Consider the following 25464-nt stretch of genomic DNA (forward strand, 5'->3'; position numbering starts at 1 on the left):
TTTGTGGTGCCAATAATGTGCTAAATCACTGAAGCGTTCATGCGATATGTAAATGTAATCCAAATCGTCTTTTAAAAATGTGCAAAATAAAATGATAATAAAATATATCTTATGTCGTAAAGAAAGCACATTAGTAAATTTTATGCATTGTGAAAAAATAGTAGAAATTTCAGATTTGAAAATAATAAAAAATAACCACAGATTATGATGTTTCTGGCATCAAGGTGGCCCCCTAACAAATCCTTGATCAGAGATTTTACAAAGAAGTATAATCAAATTTCTCAATACTTTTTAAAATTTAAAGTAAGCCATTATTACAGTTAAATATATCTTGATAATCTCATGTTATTCTGATATTCCTGCCAATACCAGTTCACACAAGATTTATAAACAGATATGCTGATTCATGAATAAAAAATAAGGTACATCATGTATGTTGTCTTCTCGATATAAAAACATAAATTTATAATCCGTCATGTACTATTCCGTGAAATTGATTAATTTATTTAAGATATTAAAATTAATTTACATAGTCAAGAACCAAGAGTCAAAGATCGGACTATAGCACTGACCTTAGTATCTATTTATGTGAAGACAAATTTTAAAACAAACTTGTGTGAGCGACAGAAACAAATATAGAAAAACAAAGATTAATTATATTATATAATTTGAAATATTTTAACAACTTATGTCACACGTAATAAAACAAAAAAAAAAACATTTTAGAAAAATTGAATTCTCAAATAAACATAATCTAAATCCTGAAAGTGCATGAAAGCACTTCAAAGAAATTTTGTCATAAGTAGAATAGGATTTTACTAATTCTAAGTATTTTTAATATTTTTTTTAAAATAATTATTACAATATAATATTTTTTAAAGAAATGTTATTTTACTGATAAAACATTTTTACAGCATTTGCTGTGTATGTGTATTTATTACCATATCAAGATTTAAAAGCTGCAATAAAAATTTATATTCGTGATAAAAATTAACATATAATAAAGCAATGCAATGCTACTTTTATGCCAATTAGTATAAAATAAGCACAATAGTAGTTATAAATGATGACATGCAATGAAAATTATTACCTGCATTGATAAGACAAAATAAACCCATGCAATTAGAAGCAAATTATTAATGAGATAATTATTACCATGAAGAACACTAAAACAACCACTGCACACTCTAATAAAAAATTACTATGAATATAGAAAATGTTCTATTTCGAAATCACTTGGATCATTTACACAGTATTTGATTAATAATTATCTGATAATAATTATTAATATAAGATTAACCATCGTACAGAGATAAAGGAAAAATTGTCTTTGACGTCACAATGAATTGTTAAAAATTAAAATTATATTTCACGTGCATTGAAAATGAAAAACTTTAAATAAAATAAATCGTGATGTTTTGTTGGTGAGAAAAGCTGAGCTAAAAAGGTGTTAAATTTAATGAATTTACTAATTAATTTTTATTATCATCTTCACATTTTGGTAGCAGTACGAAAATAAGTCGTGTATCACCAAAATTTCCAGTATGTTTGGCACACAAAATATATTTAAAAAAATATATAAAGTTTTGCCAAGACCTTCCATCTAAAGTAGTATAATTTTCTCAGAGTGTTACTCAAATATAGAAAACAGTGATGAAACTTTTATACATTTCAGACGATGTATTAAATTATTTACATACATCTGCAAACTATATGATAAAGTACTCCAGTATGATAAGGTATATATTTAAAACTTTAAAATTTCTGGTTTTGCAAGAATTACGAATGATAAAGTACTATTATCAAAGTAAAAAAATAAAATGTATATATCGAATGAAATTCAAAAAATATTATATCAGCAATAACATTTTTATGATCAGCTGGAACCTGCAATAAAAAATTTCTGAAGTTCTTTACAAACAATCAGGTCATGAGAGGTTTAATGACCTCTAGATTATAAATGCTCAAGTGTTTGTAGAATAATTACAGGTACAATAATAAATTTACAACTAATCATAATAACAAGAAAGCAAAAAAAAAATCAATAAAACAAAAATCGACAAGCAGACGAGTTAACCAAAAATCAACCACGATATAAACTTGGCAAAGATGTAAGAACATTGATTTGATACAAAATGGAAAAATGACTAGAATTTTTTTTTATTCTCTTGTTTTAACCTTTAAAGTTACAGTTACATATTTGATTACCTTGTTTTCTAGTATATACCATCTTTTTTTTACCAACTCTAGTTTTAACTAGGTTGTACCATTACGTGACTCCAGAGTTCTTATTACCATATTAACTGATCTATGCAAGTAAAAAACAATCAATAAATTTAGGTCACATTAATCTCCAAGTCAACCACAATCTATTTTGCATACCAAATCAATGTTCTACAAAAAAACGTTTAAAGCTTTTCACGTTACAAAATCTTTATAATAATGAGGTACCAGTTCGGTTTTGGTTCCTGTCGTTTTTTGTCCTCTACGTCTACATTCAGCCTTCAATTGTTCCTTGGTCATTGTTGATAAATCTGGTTCCGATTGTGAGACACTGATATTGTGTCTATTTCTTTCTTCTGGTACCAGAACTGGTACATGGGCTGATGCCATATGAGGTCCATACCTGCTCCTTCTTGACACAGGCATATTTGGATAAACTTTTGAATGTTGGAGCAGTTATCGACTTTTGCCAATTATATTTTTCGATGGTATTTAATTTATTATAGAGAAGATTGATTCATCAGTTACACAGTTTGTTAGTCCAGATATATACAGATAAAGATGTGAAAATGCACCGCATAGCCCGACCTGATGAAAGTTAGTTATCAAGAAGTTTTAGAATCACGACAATGTAAATAAAATGCTGCAGTAATTAAATAATAGATAACAAAACGGTCTGTGAATGCTTTGTGTTCTTAGTAAATGTATTTGAAGTATTCAGCAATTTTTATTGCAATTCTAAAACCTCTTTTCAAGATAGTTGTTATCTACATGCATAATAATATGTTAGTACCTGTAAGTTATGGGATAATTATATCGGATTGAACAACTTTTATGAAAATGAAATGAATGATTATTTTTTATTAAAAATATGTTTAATCCAATATAAATTGTGCGTAGATATAATAACAGCCAAAACACCAAAATATACATAGCCATTTACAAGGCTAATGCAAAAGCCATCTAAAGCTTCAGCCGCATCAGCCTTAATTTACATCCAGCCTATGTGTAGAAAAAGTTCACTTATCTTATAAAAAATCTATAAATAAAATTCTAATAAAATTTAGCGCATTAAATTCACTTTTGTTCGTACGACTTTTTAAAAATATTTTATCTCTTTATTAAAAAAATATTAAAGCGTGGAGTCGTTTCGCGAGGAAGAAGTGAAACTTCGTAATGCGTAAATTAAGAAGGATGGGGTAGAAATTAACTTTTACAACATTCTCAGACAATATGCAACATTATCATAACATATAAGGTTGTCAAATATCTCCCTTCCGCCTTTTTGTATCATAAACCAAGAGCAAAAAAGCGGAAGGGAGATATTTGACAACCTAATATATCACTTTATCAGATTATCTACAACACTCTCAGACAACTTACTTTCTCAGAGAACCTACAAAGTTTGTCAACAATCCACATCACTTCGGTCAATCTACAATATTCTCAGACAATCTATAGTATTTTCAGACCATTTGCAAGAATTTTATGTCATCAATATTATCAGATCATCTACAACATTCTCAGACAACCCACAAAGTTTGCCTACAATCTACACCATCTTAAGCCAATCTACAACATTATCAGAATCAGACAATCTAACGTTTTCAGGCAATTTACAACGTTTTCAGACAATCTACAACATTTTCACATACAAGCTGTAACATTCTCAGACAATCTACAACGTTTTTAAAAATAACATTATTTTCACACAATCTACAACATTTTCAGAATATTTGCAACATTTTTAGACAATCTACAACATTTTTAGACAATCTACAACATTTTCAGACAATGTACAACATTTTCAGACAATCTACAATGTTCTTAGACAATCTAGAGCATTTTCAGACCATTTGTAACAATTTCAGATCAGAGAATCTACAACGTTCTCAACATTTGCAGATAATCTACAACATTCTCAGACAATCCACAATATTCTCAGACAATCTTCAACATTTTCAGATCAGTTGCAACATTTTCAGACAATCTACAATGTTTTCAGACAACCTACAATTTTCAGACAATCTACAAACATTTTCAGACAGTCTACAGCATTTTTAGACTATTTGTAACAATTTCAGATCAGAGAATCTACAACGTTCTCAACATTTGCAGACAATCTACAATATTTTCAGACAATTTACAATGTTTTCTGACAATCTACAACATTCTCAGACAATCTAGAGCATTTTCAGACTATTTGTAACAATTTCAGACAATTTACAACATTCTTAGACAATCTACAGCATTTTTAGACCATTTGCAACAATTTCAGATCAGAGAATCTACAACATTCTCAGACAATCTACAACTTTCTCAACATTTGCAGATAATCTACAGCATTCTCAGACAATCTACAATATTTTCAGACAATCTTCAACATTTCCAGACAATGTACCATGTTTTCAGACAATCTGCAACATTTTCACACAATCTACAACATTTTTAGACCATTTACAACATACTCAGACAACGTTTTAGACAATAACATTATATTTTATACAAATCTACATTATTTGCGGACAATCTGCAACATTTTCAGACAATCTACCTTGTTTGCAGACCAGTTGCAACATTTTCAGACCATTTACAACATTCTCAGACTATCAACAATGTTTTCAGACAATACCATAATTTTTAGACATATCTACGTTATTTTCAGATAATCTGCAACATTTTCACACAATCTACAACATTTTCAGACCATTTGCAACATTTTCACACAAGTCTCTTTCTACTTCTCTTCTCAACCCTGTCGCAAGTTGCATTAGAAGTTTCACTTCAAAAAATATAAAAACTCGTGCAAGTAGCAAAACATAAAAAAATATATCGCAATGCTAATTAAATCGAAATTTTGTGGTCAAAATAAATGTTGATCAAACTTATTGAAAAGACTACAAAAATTAACCCAAAGAAAATAATATTTTGTAAGTTAATAGAATTTGTTTAAGAGCCATTGTTTGTTAACAATTATGGCAAGTGATTTAAATTTTAAATAGACGTTTTGTCTTCCGGATGTTTTAAATTCAGATGCTTATTGATTTGAATTATTGAAACTGATATGCTACATATGCATTGTATATAAGTTGTCAACACACAAATATATAATTTTATTGACAAAATATATGATTCAGTAATTGCACTAAAGAATTATTTTCTAAAAGTGAATTTAGCTCTGCGCAATCAGTAATAAAATCAATTATCAAAAGTGTGTTACTTTTAAATAACGGTTTAATTTATGAGGTCAAAATATTATTGATTATATGTGTACATAATTTTTATGTACTAGACAGCATTTTCATAATTATCGTGCCCTATTTATTACTTGTCACGTTACTTATTCAAAAGCAAACACGTCATAATTTTATCGAAATGCTACAATTTCGATCTATATTATTTTACATAAACATTAATAATGTGATAATATTTATAAATTGTCCTAGCAACCTTTGTATATTTGGCTGAATAATTTATGACGCTAGAAGGCATAAATATTAAATAAATAATATTTTTACAAATTCTAACCTTAATATCCAATAAACGCCGTCCAGTAACTGTAGCACTTGAAGTGCTGTTTTATATTATCACTAAACAAAATATTATTTAAATCAATGCACCATTTTATTCACTGCACGACACAAATTGCTTAATTAAATTATAGTACATTTCAAAACTGAGAACAAACAAATTAAATGCCACTTTTAGTGAAGTTGATAGTCATAGAGACGTATTGAACATACGTTTGCAGAGAGGTTTGCATTGCACCGGACGCAATTGGCAAGCGTGGACATCGGTGACGAATATGCGGCACTAGAAATTCAGGCACACTAGCGCCATCGCTTAGCGAAAAGTGATAATGGAATCATTTTTCAAATGGTTTGAACATAAACTAAAGTGGCTACTGGTGCATGGCTTCGTGCCTTAAGGCAAATTGCTGGAACTATCCGTACCAGAATTAAATATTCCAGCAAACAATATTGTCAATGATTAATAACAATTGTTTTAAATATTTTCAAAAAAATAATTATAATTTCTTTATACTTACGTAAGTAAGGGGGGGGGGGGGGTGTTGATTTGCTTATTTGAGTTGACATGGGAGGCAGGGGAGTCTGGATGATAATTATGTCATAGGTATTATTATTATTTTCTGCATTAATTGCAAAATGTTTACGTAAGCATGGACGTAGGGGGTAAGAGCTTTGCTTACTTTTGCTGACAAGGGGGATGGGGGGGGGGGTAAATAATTGTAGGAAATCTGCTTACGTAATATTTGAACGATCCCTTATGTATTCGTTCATACAACTAATATACAGTGGCGATCTTATCGCTCAAAACACTTGAAAATGTTTACATTAAGAAGAGATTTCGTGAATCCGTGAATTCGTGAATGTATCCATCTGAGGATATATTTCTTACGATTACAATAACGCATATAAAATATATACAGTTTTGAACCGAATTGTAAATTTAAGATCTATATTTAAAGTGTAAAACTTTGCATATTTTTGAAAATTTTGAAAAAAAAATATCTGAAAGTTTTGAACTTTACTTGAACCGCATAAGGGGCCGTTCAAGTATTACGTAAGCACTATAGGGGGGCGGGGGGGTTACTGATTTGCTTATTTTGCCTATTTTTGTTAAGAAATTTGCTTACTTTTGATGACAAAGGGGAGGGGGGGGGTAATAATTGTAGTAAATCTGCTTACGTAATACTTGAACGATCCCTAAGTGAATTTTAAAAGTTAAAAATTTGGTACGGAACCCAAAAAAATTGTAACAAAATTAGTACTCAAATCTCTTAGCTTAGCTTTGAAATCTCTATAAAATATCTGATGAATTTATGTACATAAAAATCACGAAATTTCACGTGGGGGAGGGAGGGGTATAGCAAGATATCACGTGTATTTATTTATTTTACTATTTTTTATAAAAAAGTTCAAGCATTTTAAAAAAAAATCAAAAATTTTATAGTTTTTTCACGTAACTAAAAATACACGTGATGTTTGGCGAGGGAGGGGGGGGGGTTAATTTTGAATAAGGCCAAATATCACCAGAAGGCAGGGGGGGTCTAAAAATCCTTAAAAACTCACTCACGTGATTAATGGACGCCCCCTATGTCTAATGACCAGTTTAGACCTCCAAATGTAGTTTTTTTTTACATTTTTCTGTGTATTTGCGAAACCGCTAGACCTGTCTTCTCAAAAATTTAATTAAATTTAATTTCAATAGTTCAAAGTGCTAAGCTTATAGCTATTAGTCATTGACAATTGCTTCCACTTTAAATGGTCCTTCTACCTTAAATGGCCCAGCCTTAATTAATAACAAAATTTAAAAGTGATATAAAATCCATAAAAAACATAAATTTGTTTGTATTGTCAATATTTGAAAACTAATGACTATACTTTATAAACTAATTGTAAATTTTCAACAGTGCTTTCCAATAGTAATCCATATTAGTAATAATAGAGAATAATACACCACAAAGATAATTATTTTAGGTCAAGCAAAAAGTATATTGCCCTCGATGATTAGCTTAGCTTTTATTATAGACATCCCCTATCATTTTTGCACAAACCTTAATTAAATAGAGCTGAACATATAAAATTCTCCATTATCAAGTCTAAATTTCGCGAGCAATGTCCAAATTTTTATCAGTTCAAGGCTCAAACTACACAGAAAATAATACGTCTTTTAATATTTTTTCTTGGCATTTATTTCAGGCAAAAAATGGCACGTAAAACGAATTAGAAATATGAGCTCTAAGGACTTTATCTAGAGAGATTTGAGATGTAAAAAGAATTAATAATAGTAAATAGTTGGTAACAAAGTATTATATACAGAGGAGAGTGGTAAAAGAATTTTTCCTATTTTCCGTATTTTTTTTAAAAGAAACTAAATCGGTATTATATAGGTAAAAGGGTGTTGCCTGCACAACAGAACAAATCTTAGTGCATCGCCAAATTATATCAAGTATTTTATTAAGAATGGCTTAAATGAGTGAAGAAAATTACGATATAACACGTACTATCAAAAACAATATTATAGTTTTTATATTTAATAAGCAAATAAACCGATATCAATGTAAGTCCTATCGGATCCTGTGATTGAAAAAATCCACTTATGGCTACGGTCTTTTACAACTGTGTGCGGTCTACGAGCACCACATGTAAAATTACAAGTGTTTTACATACAGCATGAAACAATTCATAAAATCGATTGTTTATACCGCCATGTGTATAAATATAAAATATAAATAAAAACGAAAATAAACAAAGGAGTTCTGTATCAGAAAAGTGGAGTCAGTTTAGTGTCGGCGATGACATGCTTAACGGTGGAAGCTTCCTGCAGGGTGTCGATCTGTCGTCGACTGAGCCGATGTTACTGCATCAGAATAAATTGCTACCAGACGTACGATACGGTACTACTGGTACTATTTCTATGATACGATGTACGATATATTTTTATACTGTGTCCAGAACAAAGTTCATGAGCTTAAACTAGGTGCAAGTGGCATTTTCTTTAAGGCCAGTTGAATAAACTTCCCGATACAATCCTTTTAATCAACAGGAAATAAGATTAAGGGGGTATTCTAGTGTAGAAATTCAAAAAAATCGATTTTTTATTTCATATTTTGAAAGTTTAACTATCTAAGAATATGGGTACGAGAAGGTTCTGGAAAATTTGAATTATTTTCGGAGATATAGGCATTTTACTGACTCGGTCTCCATACTGGTTTGTCTTCACGCAAAACTTTATATGAGTTTTTCTCAGAACAGACTTTTTCGGTACTGTTGACACGATTTCTCGAGTTTTAATCGACCGATTCACTTGAAATGTTTAGAGAGTCTTGTCTATAGACCTATCTATAGCCCGAACTAGGATTATCCCAAATTCCAATTTTTACTATTTTTAAAAAATTCGAGAAACTCAAAAAACAGTAAAAAACCCCTTTTTTCAAACAGTTGCCAATTTGTAAAAAATTTTTTTTTACTCATCGCTAGTTCGGGCGATTGCGACATCTTTGTAGATTAATAATCTTTTTATTTTTTTTTTTCATTTCCGATGGCTAGGAGGGCTGAAATCATGTCAAGACTGAGGTGCCAATTTTTTGAGACCACCCACTTCATCAGCTGCCAGTTTTTACAATTTTCAACTTTTTTATTTTTTAATTTTTGTTTTGTATTTTAATAATATAAATAAACAAGTGGTAAAAAAATCGATTGTAAAAACATTCATTGCTTAATTTTACGACACTTTAAAAATGACCTAAAATTCATCACTCTACACTAGAATACCCCCTTAAAGTATTTAGGCGAAATGTTCTCTTTTTAAAATTGGTTTGGCTAAAACATTGATGTATAACTTTGCATTTAAGAAAATCATATGCAAAACAGATCAATAAAAGTCCTTATCAAGTTTTATCAAATGGCTTTAAAATTTTTGAGATCAGTGCAGTCGTTGGTGCATCGACCAAAACCAAAAGCTTCAACATTTTATTCCATTTACACCCGTGTTGGGAAACTATGGATTAATAATAAATAATATTTTTATCCAGTTATTTTTCATATTTTTTTGGACTAATAAATAAAAATATGTTCAGATGTATTATAATAGCGTTAGTGTGCAATACAAACTCATCTTCCATCTGGCCGTGATCTTGGGCTAGAATTTTAGCAGCCGGCAAATAGCGATGACAAGCAAAATTAGGTGACAAAATATTGATACCATGATTGTTTTTTTTTATTATAACTTTCTTTATCTTAATGAAATAAATAATTTAGTTAAATTGGTCGCGAATCTAACAAAATTTTGAATGTACATGGTCTGTTCAAAAAGTACCCGGAATTACTAATAATTAAATTTCGCGGGTCTGGAGTGTCTGATTGTCAAAATTTTTTTTTATTGTGTTGGTATACATGCCCCTAAAGTATGATGAAATTTTCAGCTATATTCACTGTTTACTTTGTCTGTGGTAGTCGCTAAGGTTCGACGTGTTTTTCTGAGCTCGGCGATTTTTACAATAGAAGAATTGAAAAAGTCAAAGAATTTGTATTAAATTTTGCGTAAAAAATGAAATAAAGTGTTGCAAAGTGCAAAAATTCACCAGATATGGCTCCGTGTGACTTTTTCCTATTCCCAAAGTTGAAGAGACCCATGAAAGGACGGCGGTTTTCCTCGATTGAAGAAATAAAGGCCGAATCGCTGAGAGTGCTCAAGGACATATCAAAAAGTGAATATCAAGGGTGCTTCGAAAATTGGAAAAAACGCTGGCATAAGTGTATTATATCTGGGGGGGACTACTTTGAAGGGGACCACATTAATGTAGACGAATAAATAAATATTTTTTTGAAAAAACGAAAATTACGAAAACTTTTTGAACAGACCTCGTATCTAAAAATGCTATCATCTTAGATGGTTTTTGTTATCACATTGTTTTTGAAACTGTTATTAATAAAATTCAACTGCATTCCATAAGTCTTCATAAATCACCTTTGTTTTATTATTTCAAAAATATTTATAAACTTTAAAACCGCGTTCTAATTGAATTAAGCTAAAAATAGTGAATATTTATGAACTTTTGATCTATGAACACTTACTATAAATCTTTCAATCGATCGTACGAACAGATATTAATTTCTTTTTGTAAAACAGATTGCAGCGGAGTCTACGTAATGTAACTTTGCTGTCTGAGGTGCGAAAGACACGTCCTTCCTGTAATGTACCCAGCTTTTTACTTGGGAAAGTCTAAAGGAAAAGATATCCTAATCCGGGATATAGGTTTATCTTAACATGGGAAATAGTAATTATATTTAACATTATTAAAATCTGAAATTTAATAGCTGTTCATGTTATTAAAGTCAAAGTTTTGCAAGGTTCATCAAATGAACTTACAATTAGAAGACATGACATTAAATTTTATATTTTTTATTATATGAATATTTCTGGATTATTTGGCCCATTGTATAAAATATGAATAATGTTTCCAATATAAAAATAGTGAGTGCTGATAACATTTTTAAAAACACTGTTTTATCGCATAGCATATAGAATATTCTTGGCCCAGGTATTCCACGCCTCGTAGTGTCTTCAGCGACGACAAATATATGAGGTCATTTGCACGGACACAAAATTGAACTTCTAAACGATCTTAAAATTAATTATCAGACTGATTTTGGTCTATAATAATTCATAATTACTTAAATATGAAATCTACTTCAAAAAGTTAATGATAATTCATAATACATATTACTAGAAATGAAGTTCAGATAGATAAATCGTTATTGAATTTGGTCCTTAATTAAAGCAGCAATAGATTCTGTTCGATTAAGAAAATCTGGTCGATGAGGTCGATCTGTCGCATATCCTCCAACATCCTTTTGATCCTCTCCCAGCAAATCGTGTCCATCAGTCATCAACAATAGAACCTGCAGACAATAGATCAAATCAACGTTGACTCATTGATCCAGGATGTATCCTCAATCTCAATCGTAGAAGTTTTGATGTTGATTAGCTGAACATCTCGCGAATTGACGAAAACAAACAATCTCGGAACAATTTCAGTCGTTGTGCTGAGAGGCGCTGAAAGGCCTCTTGTAAACTCGAGGATTTCAATCGTTCCAGCTCGTGCTATGATGATAACCAATCGCCTAATCTTGCAATTGCTCGATGACTGATATCATGAGAATTTTTTCTGCGATGTATTGTGTATGTTAGACTCTTGGTTTGTGATTATAATCGACGGAAATGTTTTCAATCAGACGAGATATATAAATGTTATATATTGTTTATGCAAGAACGTATAAGAAATGACAGTCGGTGAAGATGTTTGATAGATTATGTGAAGACTAATTAGTTGTATAACTTCGAACTTTTCTCTTAATTTTGCATAATCCATGTTAGTTAATTAAAAAATTCAAGATTGTTAGTAGATGATTATTATCATTTTTAACTTTTCGAAGGTAAAGTTTATGTTTTCACTAGAAAATCGATTTTCGATTTGTTTTTATGCTTTCTCTATGTTTCAAGTTATTCTGTCTCGTTTGACACCAAACTTGTGAATGTGAGCCAAAATTTGACCTTTCTCAAAAACGGTTGCACCAATTTAAAAAATGGTGACCATTTCCAAGAAAAGATTGCTTTTACATACTATATATTAGGGCTTATTTAAATACTGCATTTTTTACGTCAATTTTGAAACAATTATCTTGTTTATAATAATGATAATTATTATTATCAAAAAATGTTTAAATATTATGATACACCTAGTATCATTTAGATGCCCTTTACTAAATTAGTTAAAACTCAAAATAAACTAAGAATCAGGGGCGTAACTACCGCCGTATCAGCCGTATCAAAAATACGGCGCCCCCGTGCCAGGGGGGCCCCCAACGTCCGTAAGCAAATATTAATAATAATAAAAAACTTCATTAAAAGCGAATTAATCGTGAAAACTTTGTTCAATGAAATTTAATGCCATTAAGAAAGAACGCGAGGAATGTAAATTTATTATTTTAAAGAGTTTTATTTTTACCGGTCCATGGGGGGCCCAAACATAAAAGAATATAAAAATATAATTTAATAGAAAAATATAATAGAAAAGAAAACTGGCATTTTATTAAGTCATTTCTTGAATAGATTGTGCAAAGTAAAAAATCAAAATTAATTTAGCAATTTGCTAAATGTCTCGAAAAATTAACAAAGGAATGAAACGTAACGAAAACTAAATGCAAAATATAGCGACCCGTAATCTTATTTCAAACTCAACATTTTGCTAATTAAATATATTAATTTCTCATACTAAACATAGATTTCAGAGACTTTGACTCGATTATTATGTTCGAAAAATTACAACTGGAGTCATTTCGCAAATCACTACAGTACTGTAAGATAATCTCTTTTAATTTTTATTGTAATTGTAATTTTAAACTCTCTAAAAATATGTTTAAAATATGAAATTCAATTTCTATTGCTGGCAAAATTCAATAGTTTTGCACACAATTTTCTCAAAGTAATTTTTGCGTACTATTTACCCAGTTGCAACTGCAAATGATGAAATTTTCAAAGATATCATGAAAAAAATGATGGCTATGATCATGAAAATTCGTTTCATCAAAATTCGTTTTATCAAGAAACTATATCAAAAACTATAGACATCATAAGCTATAAATGATTTAATAAATGTGTATGCTGAATTTACATTGTATGTAGAAATATTAGAAAGGGCTAGATGAATATTGATGATAAGTGAAGATTTATTAATTTATTTATTCATTATTTTTATGTAAGAAAATTTTGCTCTACCTGAAGGGCCCCCCAAAAAAGTTGCTAAGTGCTAAGAATTGTAAAAATATAATAACGAAAGTTGATAAATACCTAGACAATTAAGTTACTACATTGGTCCAAAGATATTTAACCGTCGGAAATTTTTATTACCAGAAAAGTTACTTCCCAGGACGTGGAAGAAAAGTTCGGCTCATCGAACCCAAATCTCAACTCCAACCAATAAGACTATGCAGGCGTGGCGAGCGTCAAAATTAGTCCATCCTTCAAACAAGAACTCAGCCCAGACTATCTAAAATCTAAATGAATCAGCACATGTGTCCACAAGAAGAGATCATCTCAACAAGAATTCTCATTAGGTGGGGATCGTGCCTCGAATGCATATCTCCTTATATCTTTCATTTGACCAAGGAGTTTTTGACGATCATCGAAATCAGTCGTCCGCGTTGACAGCTCGGGTTGTCCTGTTGACGAATTTACATCCATTCAGTCCAATTAGTGACATTAGAGTTACAAGGTGAATAAATCCACTATCAGTTATCATTGATAAATTAGAGTTACAAAATTTTACGACCAGTGGACAGTTTGAGATTTATTATTATGTTTTGTGGTTTGATTCCAAGTTTATTGTGAACATGCGGTTGTGAATAGAAGATTTTTGTTGGTAGTAAAAATATGCACAGTTCGGATTACGATATGCATACTTTGAGGGAAATTGGATCACTCGAAACAAATCCTGGAGGAAATAACCAGGGCTTGCTGAATGGGCAAGATTGCTGTTATGCGGAACCATGGTTGACACCATACTGCGCTGGTACAACTCCTATGAAGCAAATTGAAGGTTGGATATAAAATATAGTTATAAAATCGTAGTAAATAAGGGATAAATTCTTAAATTTACAAACGTTTGCATTTATATTATATTTAAAAAAAAAAATTATTCTTATAATATCGTATAAAGTCTAAGAAATATTAACGCTTTCCATTCCTAAATAAATGAGCAATGTAAATGAACAAATAAAATATTTTTTAGGCAAGACAAATATTACAGCTGTTCAAAAATGAGATTATATCCCAAAAATGTAAAAAATACAAGCAGTCAATGAATGTATGTTAATTTTAATTACATCAAGTTCTTCAAACACAATTACATGATGAGTGAAGTTGCGAAAACAATATATGTTTAGGCATTGTTTAACATAATCCACTGTGTGAACCAGTAAATAATAAATATAATAATAATAATAAAATATTGACAAAAATAATTAAAGGAGTAAGTAATGTTTTTAAAAAAATTGATGCATTAGTAAAAAATAATTATGACAAAAAATACGTATACGCTCATATAGGATTGTAATCGTATTAATATTTTATAGGATCAAATATTCAATAATTTTGCTTGAAATTGCGTATACTCAGGTAGTTTTAATTGAATCTAATTTGCTTTTAATTATAATTATTTTTACAGAACTTTGAATACAATTTATAAGATTTTGAATCAATACAGTATTTTATTTTATATGAAAAATTGTAGTAACAAATAATCAACTGAATCGCAACATCAACTATTTATAATAAGTACATATATTGTATTTTCTAACACCAAAATGTTAGAAATTTTGAGAATTTATTGGCTCTTGATATTTTTGACAATATAAACTATAACTGCATATATGTTAAATATTAAGAAAGAATTCGGCTATAAATGTGTTTCATAAAAAAAAATTTGATAACGTTTTAAAGTATTTTTTATATCATATATGTATATGTAGTCTCCACATAAACAAAAAGAATGGTTGACCGCTGGGTTGCTTTCTCGAGAAAAATAAGAAGTTAAGGTGCTAAAAAAACTGCTCATAGAACACGCGCTTTTGTCGATGACAAAAAACATAAATTACAAGTATTTAATTAGATTATGATAGCATAAGTCCAATTTAATATTATATTGATATATCGATAATCTTTGCTTATTATATGAACTAATAGTTATGTCACATTAGCGTCATGAATGATTTGTTTTCTAATTCCCATCGAGAGTGATATGTTTATTAGTTTAAATTCTATGGTCAACATTTCGTGAGAAGCAAGTTCTGTAATCACAACTTAAAATAATACACAAGCCATCATTCTGATCTATTCCTAATAAAATCAGCGCTATCTGATAATAAATTGAAATAATAATACAACGCTTTGTAATAATAAATTGAATTGTATTCAATAATTTATGGAATACTTTTACCATAACACCCTCCTCCAAGGAGAATTCTAAAATATTAATTTTTCTTCTATTCTAACTCTTTTGCTCTATTTTAATGTAACGATAGTTACACGTTACTTAAGTTAAAATTTCATTGGGTTTTAACTGCTATTTTAAGGGAGAAAATGCTTTTACCATAAGAACAAGAGATAGCAATGATGATAAAATCATGGTTTTCTGTATCTCACTAATAAATAAAAACTATAAAATTAATTATACTAATAATATATACACTAATAAATTAAAAACTATAAAAGCTAAGATTTTGTAACTAAAAATTCCAACATTGTATCATACTGATTTCCTAATTAATTTCACTGCATTCCATATATGTAGTATAAAAATAATTGTTTTAATTTATTAATTTGATCACCAATATTTAGTTACACAAAGCTTTGTTTTTAAAATTGGATTTATTATTAATGTATTCAAGCCTGTATTAGCATTAGTATTACATCTATTTCAAAAATAATTTTATTCCTTTTGATAGATGCAGCCTGTTATTGAGAATTATTGAGATAAAAGATATATTTGATGAGATTATTTTCAAATTTTTCCAAATACCTTTCTTAACTATTATGTGTATAAAGTTGTTAATATAATTATATTATTATATATGTGACTAACGATGTTCTCCCCAAAATTGAGTTATAGAGCTCTTTTACCCTGAGCCCACAAATTAGAATAGACATCGGTATGTTTTAATTTCTGTAGTTTTCTCAATTCGTGTCTTTTTACGGTCTTGGCGCCTGAAACTCTTGACTAATTGTATATTAGTAAAACAAATGCACGGTCGCGACCCAAAAAAATATCAGAGGCAATAATTCTCTCTGCGCTTTTCTGACATCTCACAACTAAAACACTGAAAACGCATTCGACGAGGAGTCCAGGCGGTTCGATGATTTATGAAGGTCGGCATAAAAAAATTATGGGACACTGTCGTACATTCATAATATTATTATTTTTAGTATAAACATGAAATGAATAAGTCAGAAAAAGCGATTAAAGCAACTTGTTCTAGGAGCTTTATTTGTTTATAGAGATAGTGTTCATCATTTGAGTTTTTTATTTTATTTTCAGCATGTTTACAAAGTGCAGGCCGAGACCGTGTCTCCTACAGCCCTCTTGAACACGCCGATTCCGCATCGATGAGAATCACAGACTCACCACTTTCGGAAAATCACGAAAAAAATACCAACACCGATGTCACTTCAGAAAATAATAATATATCCAAAGCCAAAAACAAGGTAGTAAAAAATCTCATAAGTCATCTAATCAAAATACATAGTACTATGTTTTATACTTTTTTAGCAACCCTTGCCGGTTCACGAAAAGCTCCAAAATGTTGGCGCTGTTTTAGAAATGAAAGCTTTGTGGGATGAATTTAACGAATTGGGAACAGAAATGATTGTTACCAAAGCAGGACGTAGAATGTTTCCAACATTCCAATGTCGATTATACGGTATGGATCCTCAAGTCGACTATATGTTAATGATGGATTTTGTTCCTGTAGATGATAAGCGCTATCGCTACGCCTTTCATAGGTAAAGAAACTATGAAAAAATTAAAATATTGAATAGCTTCTAATACGTTATATATTTTAAAATTAGTTCGAGTTGGATGGTGGCAGGTAAGGCGGATCCAATATCACCTCCAAGAATACATTTGCATCCAGATTCACCAGCACCAGGAGCTCAATGGATGAAGCAAGTTGTTTCCTTCGATAAATTAAAATTGACCAACAATCAACTGGATGATAATGGACATGTACGTGTATCAAATTTTAAACGTAATAGAAAATAATAATAGTGAATTTTAATTACAATTGGTTATTTATTTTTCAGATAATTCTGAATTCAATGCATCGATATCAACCAAGATTTCACGTGTTATACATGCCTCCACGATCGAACAGATCTGGTGTCTCCAACGAACCAAAAACTACAGAAAACTACAAAACATTCGTATTTCCAGAAACATGTTTCACTGCAGTTACAGCATACCAAAATCATAGGGTAAGATATTTTATTTAAATTTTGCATGTTCATAGATCCAATCATTTCTGATAAATCAAATAATATTTGGTACAATCGCATTCTGCTTAAGTAGATGCAATTATAATAAATTACATTATTGGTTATTAAAGTTTTATTTTTTTGTGTTTTAGATAACTCAATTAAAAATAGCAAGCAACCCATTTGCAAAAGGTTTTCGAGATTGTGATTCAGATGAGTGGTAAGTTCACATTTATAATTAGCCCAATATTCATTAAAAGTATTTTTAATAACAAATGTATATAAAAATAGCATTTTATGATTTTTCACTAGTCTGTGCTACGACAAATAATCTAATTTAATTTAATGCATCGGCATCCAAATGAGCACTAACGAGTAGAATCTCATATTTACTCTTCTGGCATTTTGATGAAACTTTTGATGGTGATAAGGTTAATAATTAATTTTTAAAATTAAACCAATTCTCCAAGGCCTGACAAGGGATTCATTCAGTCTATCAACTCTATCACCATGCGAAGTTCCATCAAAGTTCCAGTTCGACAGTAGCCAAAATAACTTTCAATTACAAAAGTCCAACAATAATTTAGCTCGACGCATTTTATAGGTAAAAATATATTTCTAATAATTTTGTTCCCGAAACTCTGGTACAATATACTATCTTGAATTAAATTAAAAACCATATCAATCACAAAAAGGCGCCATAAGTACGAAATAACACGTAACGGGTCGGTCACATAAATTTCGACGAAGTTCGAGCGTTAAATTGCCTCACACATCATTCTGCGGTCTTCAATCTTCAATCTTTCTTTGCCGTCGGATAGACACTACACCAGTGGTCGACAACCGAGAGAAAAATTGGAGAAAAAAATATAAACTCAAGTTTTAGTTCCACTAAAATATTAAATAAAATAGGTATAGATAATATCGTTGATATAGAAGCAAAAATGTAATTGATCAATTTTGAGTAGGCACAAGATAGAAGTTGGTTTTTGGGGCAAACCAGAAATTAGACCAAAAACAGTAAAACACTGAACTCTACGTAGAGAGCCACAATATATATTCAATATGAGTCACTAATATAAAATATTCAATATTCTTATTGTTCTGGGTTGTCCATCCCGTCTATCGTCTTCTAGTGAATCTTACGAGAACTCCTCACGTGTCGAGAAGCGCATTAAATAAACTTATTAACTCATAAATTAGTTAAAAACATCGTTCTGCTCGTATTCGTACAACGATTTCATAAAAATATCTCACTCGGCCACGAACACATCAACTCGAATGCGCCATCGCAATAAATCCGTTACTTTTATATACGAATGCAAACATTTGGGAATGATTATCGTCATCTGTTTATATTTACCTATAGAGATCGCGCGAAGTGCCATTGAGTGCTTTCTGGAAGACTTTCGATTAAAAATTATTTAGGATTTGAAAAACGATTTTATCAAAACTACTACCATCACTTTAGATAAATGAGTCGATACTAAATATTATATCATAAATGTAAATATAGAGATAGGAGGTTGTTATTGTTGCAGCACGTAGTGAAAGATCATATCAAATCAGAAAGAATCATAAATATTAGCGCAATCAGTCAATCTCTACTAGCCCAAATGAATACAAAAATAAATATAAAATTCTGTCAAAATAAATATTAAACCGAAACACTTTATAATGATATAATTGATATATCTTGTATAATGCTCGATATATTATATTGCACCTCTATTGCTACCCACAATTGTGGGTTCTGATGATTTAAAATTGTTTCAAATACCGAATTGCAAAAATTTATTATCAAGACTCAACAATAAATAATCAATAAGGAAGATTAACATTGAATAAACTAGTAGGGTGGGTGGCATCGTGCCTTAAGGCAAATTGCTGGAACTTCCCGTACCGTAACAAAATGTTCGAGGAATATTGAATGTTTTCAAATAGATTATTATAAATATTGTAACATTGTCTAATATTTATAAGAATTATATAAACTGAATTGCTGAGTTGAAATTATTTGTTTAAAGTATATTAGAACTATAGTCAGAATTAAAAATAAAATCTGAATTATTATTTTCGATATACAAAAAATTAAAAAAGAAAAAAAAAATGAAACAACATTTTTTTCCAAAATCAATTATTTTGTTAAGACAAGCAGAAAGTTCTTATCAATAGGAATCGAATGTTTTTTAAACCATTCAAATCGGTTGATCCGTACGCCCGAAAACGTGGTCGAAAATTTGTATCCATACATACATACACACACACACATCCATTTTTTCTGAAGTATGCCAAAATGTTCAGAAACCTTCAAAACGTCGAGAAATGTAAAAATTTTCAATTCCGATTTTTGGCCCATTACAATAACTTATCCTACGGGCAGTTAATAAATTGTGGATAATATATCATTAAATAAATTCTTTGGCTATCAATTTTGTATTTGAATACATATTAACCCTTTCAACTCAGATGCCGCTAGTGGAAAGGGTTAATTATTAATTTATAATATACTAATAATTAAATTTAAATAATTTTTTTTTATAGTAGCTCGGAAGTTATGACGCAGCTTCAACTTGGTCAACAAGCGCCAACGCAGAGGCAACGGTCCAAAAATACTCAGAACAAAGGTAAGCCGTAATTATTTATTGAACTGTTTTTTAATTGAACATTATAATCATCTTTAACAAATATAATAAAATATTAAAGATCTCGAACAAAATTTCCAAACTTTTATCGGCACAAATTCAAAAGTTGATATTTCTCTATCCGTCGATATTTTACTCATATCAGAAAATTTTTGTAACTTGCCTTGGGGCGAAATGCTAAATACACCTACTTTTACAATATGATAGTAATTATGTTTTCCGTAAATATGAATATAATCTAAGGTAACCTTACACAAATGATAAGTTCACGTCCACTTGATCGTCAAATAGTAAGACCTTCTGAAAAATTAGACCCCTTAATGTTAGTTCCAAACTAAAATTCATTTAAGAAACGCCTAAAATTTCTTCCATGTTCGAGCCACGTGCGCAGGCCATCTTGTTTACCTGTTCCCGGCGAGGTTGCCTTCTGATTGGTATAAATTATAGGTAGAAGACCGTCTGAAGCCAATACCTTAGCTCAGCGTATAAATATTTACAGTTTATGCGACGGCCAGAACCATCGTAAAAATGTCAGGTGGCGAGTGATCTCTCCTTTGAAGACGCATCGGGTTTAATATTACGGCCGCTTAATGTCTGAGTTCAGTAGAATCTTTTTATTTTATTTACCCCGGACGTTTTTGAAATGCGATTGGCTTGGAAATGCTTTTGGTACTAATTAGGAAATTATATTTAATTAAGGTTCAGTACGAATATAAGTTTGGTTAAACAAAGGCAAATTTTGATACTATAAATAGTACATATCCAGAACCAACCAAATCCATAAGAATTGAGATTCAGCTTAGGTAAAATGTTTATTTTGTGTATTGAATAGTTTTTAAATATTTGAAATCGGCCCGGTCGTTTTTGAGAAAACGTCGAAGAAATATCACATAGACTTACACACACATACTTTTTTCAAATTTGGTCTCATTCTATTCAGAATGACTTGAAACGCCAAACAAACATAAAATTAGCAAATAAGATTTTTTTCGTGAAAACATAAACTTCTCGTTGAGTTTTTCAATTTATATAAAATAATATAATATTATGTATATTTCTACTTTATTGTTGGTTTATAGTAATCGCATTCCTGTAACATTTCTCACTTCAATTAAGAATCCGTTCGATATAAATATACTTTCAAAGTGTTCTTACAAATATTTTTTCTGCCCTAGATGTTTGTGTATTCTGCCATTCAAGCGGGATCGCTTTTAATACAAACTCTCTCAAAGTGAAAGCCTATTTTGTCTAAAGATAAATACATATAAACAAATGGACGAGCAGATTTTTTGTATTCTCTCGTTAAATAAATATATTTTAAAGAAGATTGAGCCGAACTTCGTGAATTTACCACTTATCGTCGATTCTTTGAACAGTGTGTGTTTTTTGTATAAACGGGTGTTGATTCTGATTTGGACGTTGATGAATCGCCTAAAACTGAACAGCTGGACCGTCTCCTACTTGGATACGTTTGTTTTAATTCCTCGACTATACAAACTAATGGATAAACGCAATCAAGACCTAGCTGTTAATCACTTTTAAAATATTTTTCTATGAATTTATTGTCGAAAATACCATGGATAATGAAAATCGATAAACAAATCAATATTCAGCATCAATACATAAATGCTGTACAATCGTTGAGATCAATACAGGGTTACAACAATTCTTAATAAATATTTTTCATTTAATCAAATATCTAGTAAATTTAAAAGTATGACTTTAGTTGTGACATCTGTTTTTTAATTTAATATTTCTTTCAGATGATAGCAGTCCACATCACACACCCATAGATTCAGCCTCGACTCCTCCTACACTGCAACAATTATCACCAGTGACATCAATCGACCTCAAATATCAACAACAGCACCCCCAGACATCTTCACTTACATCTTTTACCAGTCCGCAACATCAAACTCCTTCTGCTCTTGGAAGTCCATATGCAGGAGATCTTTGCAGTTATGGACCGATTCATTCATCCCATCATCATCTCACAAGTCCATATTCTACAAGTCCTTATGACAAATATTCAAGGACGAGTCCAGGGTCGATGCAACCTCCTGGTGTTTATCCTGCGAGCAGACCTTATAGTATGACCCAACAACCGACTGCAGCCTCGCCTTACCATCAGGGATTTTATGGACAGGTCACCAGGGCTACTCTTGGTGGATATGTACACGACTATGCTCCGAGATAACGAGAAAAAGATAAAATAAATAAGATGTGGTTTTATACTTATATTAAATTATTACTGAAAATCTTAAAGTTTTTTGAGGCTGTTCCAATTCAAATTTTTAATTTTTTGAAACTACGATAAATGTAAGAATTAAATTGAATTAATTTTCAATTGCAAATTTAATAGAAATAAGTTGTAAAGTATATAATTTATTATAAATCGAATAAGTGATACCTATATATGCCAAATATGTATTGCATTATCCGTGCTATGTGTTCACAATATGTACATAAGAATATTAAATGTAAGTTTATGCCAATAAGCCAAATATAATGTGCCTAAGATGTAATTTAAGAATTTGTAATATTTAAAAATATTAATTATATAATCATATTTCACCAAAGTTTGTAAATAATATATGTTAGAGATTAACATAGAGAAAAAATTGAATATTGGAATTATAATTTGATATCACCGTACAATTTCAAAACTATAATGTAAGAATTATTATTTAGCCAGATGTAATAATTATTTATAAATTTGCTTCGACATTAAATTTCGTACTTAATTGTATATGATATATCAGTACCAGTAAATAATTTATAGTATATTTAATAATGTAAAGTATATTGTTCTCCAAATAACTATTTTAAGCTAATAAATTTTTTGATATTGCATATTTGTGTTTTTATGGAATTTATTTAAAGTAAATTTTTTCACTAAGGGGGCGTCCATTAATCACGTGAGGTTTTTAGGGGGAGGGGGGGTTTGACCGAAAATCACGGAATATCACGTGGAGGAGGGGGGTATGGTCAGATATCACGTGTATTCATTTTTTAACTGATTTTTCTTAAAAAAATGAAACATTTTCAAAAAAAAGAATCAAAAATTTTTGTTTTTTCACGTAACTAAAAATACACATGATGTTTGGTGGGGGAGGGGGTGATTTTGAATATCACCACGTATCACCAAGGGGGAGGGGGAGTCCAAAAATCCTTAAAAACTAGACGCCCCCTAATGTAGAGACCTCATATACAGGTCATACAGTTACTTCACAGAGGCCTCAAATAATATACTAGACAATGCACTTGTCAAATTGTACAAATTATATTAGATATTATTGAATATATATAGTAGATATACCAAAATGTGAAGCAATGTGGACCAAATAGATAAAATATTTCTGATCATGAGACTCCTCAAGACTCGTTCGGTGCATTCCCACCCGCCCAGAAGACCTCTGGTGTCTTTACCACCAAGTCATTAGTGTTCTATAATAGTTATAACGTTTTTTAAAAAAGGTAATGAATTTTAAAGATGACGAATTTCGTATCTTGTTACATTTTAAATAATGAGCGCACATATAATAGTCATTAGTAGTTCGTTATATCATTCGGCCGCCTTCGCGCTTGTGTGGCCGCTGACAGACGTGCTGCCGAAGAACACGTGTCAAGGGAGTGATTGACAAGTTCACTTATGCGGATACACTTCACGCTAATTAGAGACACGGAATCGCCCGAATCGAAAGGTAAAGGACACATATTTGCCAAATAAACGCAAATAAAATTACGAATGTCTAAGGTATTTTAATTTGGTAAATCAGATAATAATAAATCAAAGGTAAAAAAGGGACTCTATCGACAAAGAAATTAAATTTTCTGAAATCACGATATAAAAGGACTCTACTTGATTTTGGTCTGTAAGATAAAGAAAGGGGCTCTACTGACGAGCTAACTTGGATCTGATCTTAAAAACAAAAAAGAAACTCTACTGACGAGAAAATTAAAACATAAATCTTATAAATTAAAAAGGTACTCTATTGACAGCAAACATAATTAGAAATTTTAAAGATAAAAAAGAAACACTACCTAATTTTGATCCAGCATATTAACTCTACTGACGAGGAAACTTTAATTTCAAACTAGAAGTTTAAAAAGGGACTCTACTGATAGCTATAAAACAAAAATAAAAATGATAGTATTACGTTAAATTTTATAACATAGACACTTACAGTTCTAAATTAGAAATTATATTTTTTATTGCATACTAAATCAGTGTTTCCCAAAAATTTTAGTTAATATGAACCCCCAGGGGTCTATGACACCATCCATGTCACCGTAAAAAAATCTGGCTCCAATCAAAAACCCATAACAAATATGCAGGATAAAGATGCATGAAAATGATAGCATTGTGTTAAATTTTATAACAGATATTTAAAGTTAAAAGTTACAAAATATTTTGTTGATTACTTACTAAATCAGTGATTTTTAAAGGTGTCAATATGGACCCCCGAAAAAAAATTCTGGGTCCACAAAATGAAAATGGGGGTCACGATAGTAAATCACAATACACCAAGTTAATATCATTTTACTTATACAATGTAATATTTATAAAAAGAGCTGGGTAAATAAAAATATTAATTTTTTAAATAAAAATTAAATTATAACACAAGTAAGCATTTCGTTAAGTTTGTAAAGACCCAATTTGCTGACTCTTGAGGCTTGGCTGTTATTTTTTGCGACAGTCATAGTATTTTCCGATACTAAAGATAAAAAACGATTTAATAATTGTAAAATAGTGATCTCCTAACAAAAAATAGATGTAGACCGGACATCATTAGCCGGAAGATGTAAGATGAAACTTTACCAAATTGTTGCCAAATGTTTATAACTAAACATTTACTTATCGCTTTTTTTATTTTTTATTATTGATTTAAAATCAATTATTAATGTACACAAGTACCATGCATTATTTCATGCAAATATTTATTAAAAAAATTTAGTTCAATTGAAAATTTATAAATAAAAATGAAAGTCCATGGCAAAGTCCAAGTGTCTATGACACAAAAGTTTGAAATCTATGTAC

The 25464-nt window shown here is 30.3% G+C and overlaps 2 protein-coding genes across 5 annotated transcripts in view; one reads left to right on the top strand and one right to left on the bottom strand.

Moving 5' to 3' along the window:
• LOC113370020 (vacuole membrane protein 1-like) overlaps positions 1–25464 on the bottom strand; it is a 69764-nt gene that overhangs the window by 10862 nt on the left and 33438 nt on the right. Inside the window, exons 1-2 of one of the 4 annotated variants that reach the window (XM_026610661.1) lie at positions 5752–5953; positions 2452–2811 (exon numbers count right to left, since the gene is read on the bottom strand). The exons of 2 other annotated variants lie outside the window; for them this stretch is intronic. In XM_026610661.1, the coding sequence (XP_026466446.1) occupies positions 2452–2649 (198 nt within the window). In that variant the 5' untranslated portion in view covers positions 2650–2811; positions 5752–5953. Of the gene's footprint in view, positions 1–2451; positions 2812–5751; positions 5954–25464 lie in introns of those variants that run through there. One more of the 4 variants, XM_026610664.1, reaches the window with a different exon arrangement.
• LOC113371637 (T-box transcription factor TBX1-A-like) lies at positions 14203–18002 on the top strand. The gene is made up of 6 exons (XM_026612283.1): positions 14203–14347; positions 16844–16968; positions 17075–17307; positions 17374–17530; positions 17608–17778; positions 17931–18002. The coding sequence occupies exons 1-6, from the start codon at positions 14203–14205 to the stop codon at positions 18000–18002; spliced, it is 903 nt and encodes a 300-aa protein (XP_026468068.1).

Source organism: Ctenocephalides felis, unplaced genomic scaffold (genome assembly GCF_003426905.1).
Source record: "Ctenocephalides felis isolate EL2017-DRISC unplaced genomic scaffold, ASM342690v1 CF-g0.4_SCAFFOLD_01492, whole genome shotgun sequence".
Lineage (NCBI taxonomy): Eukaryota > Metazoa > Arthropoda > Insecta > Siphonaptera > Pulicidae > Ctenocephalides > Ctenocephalides felis.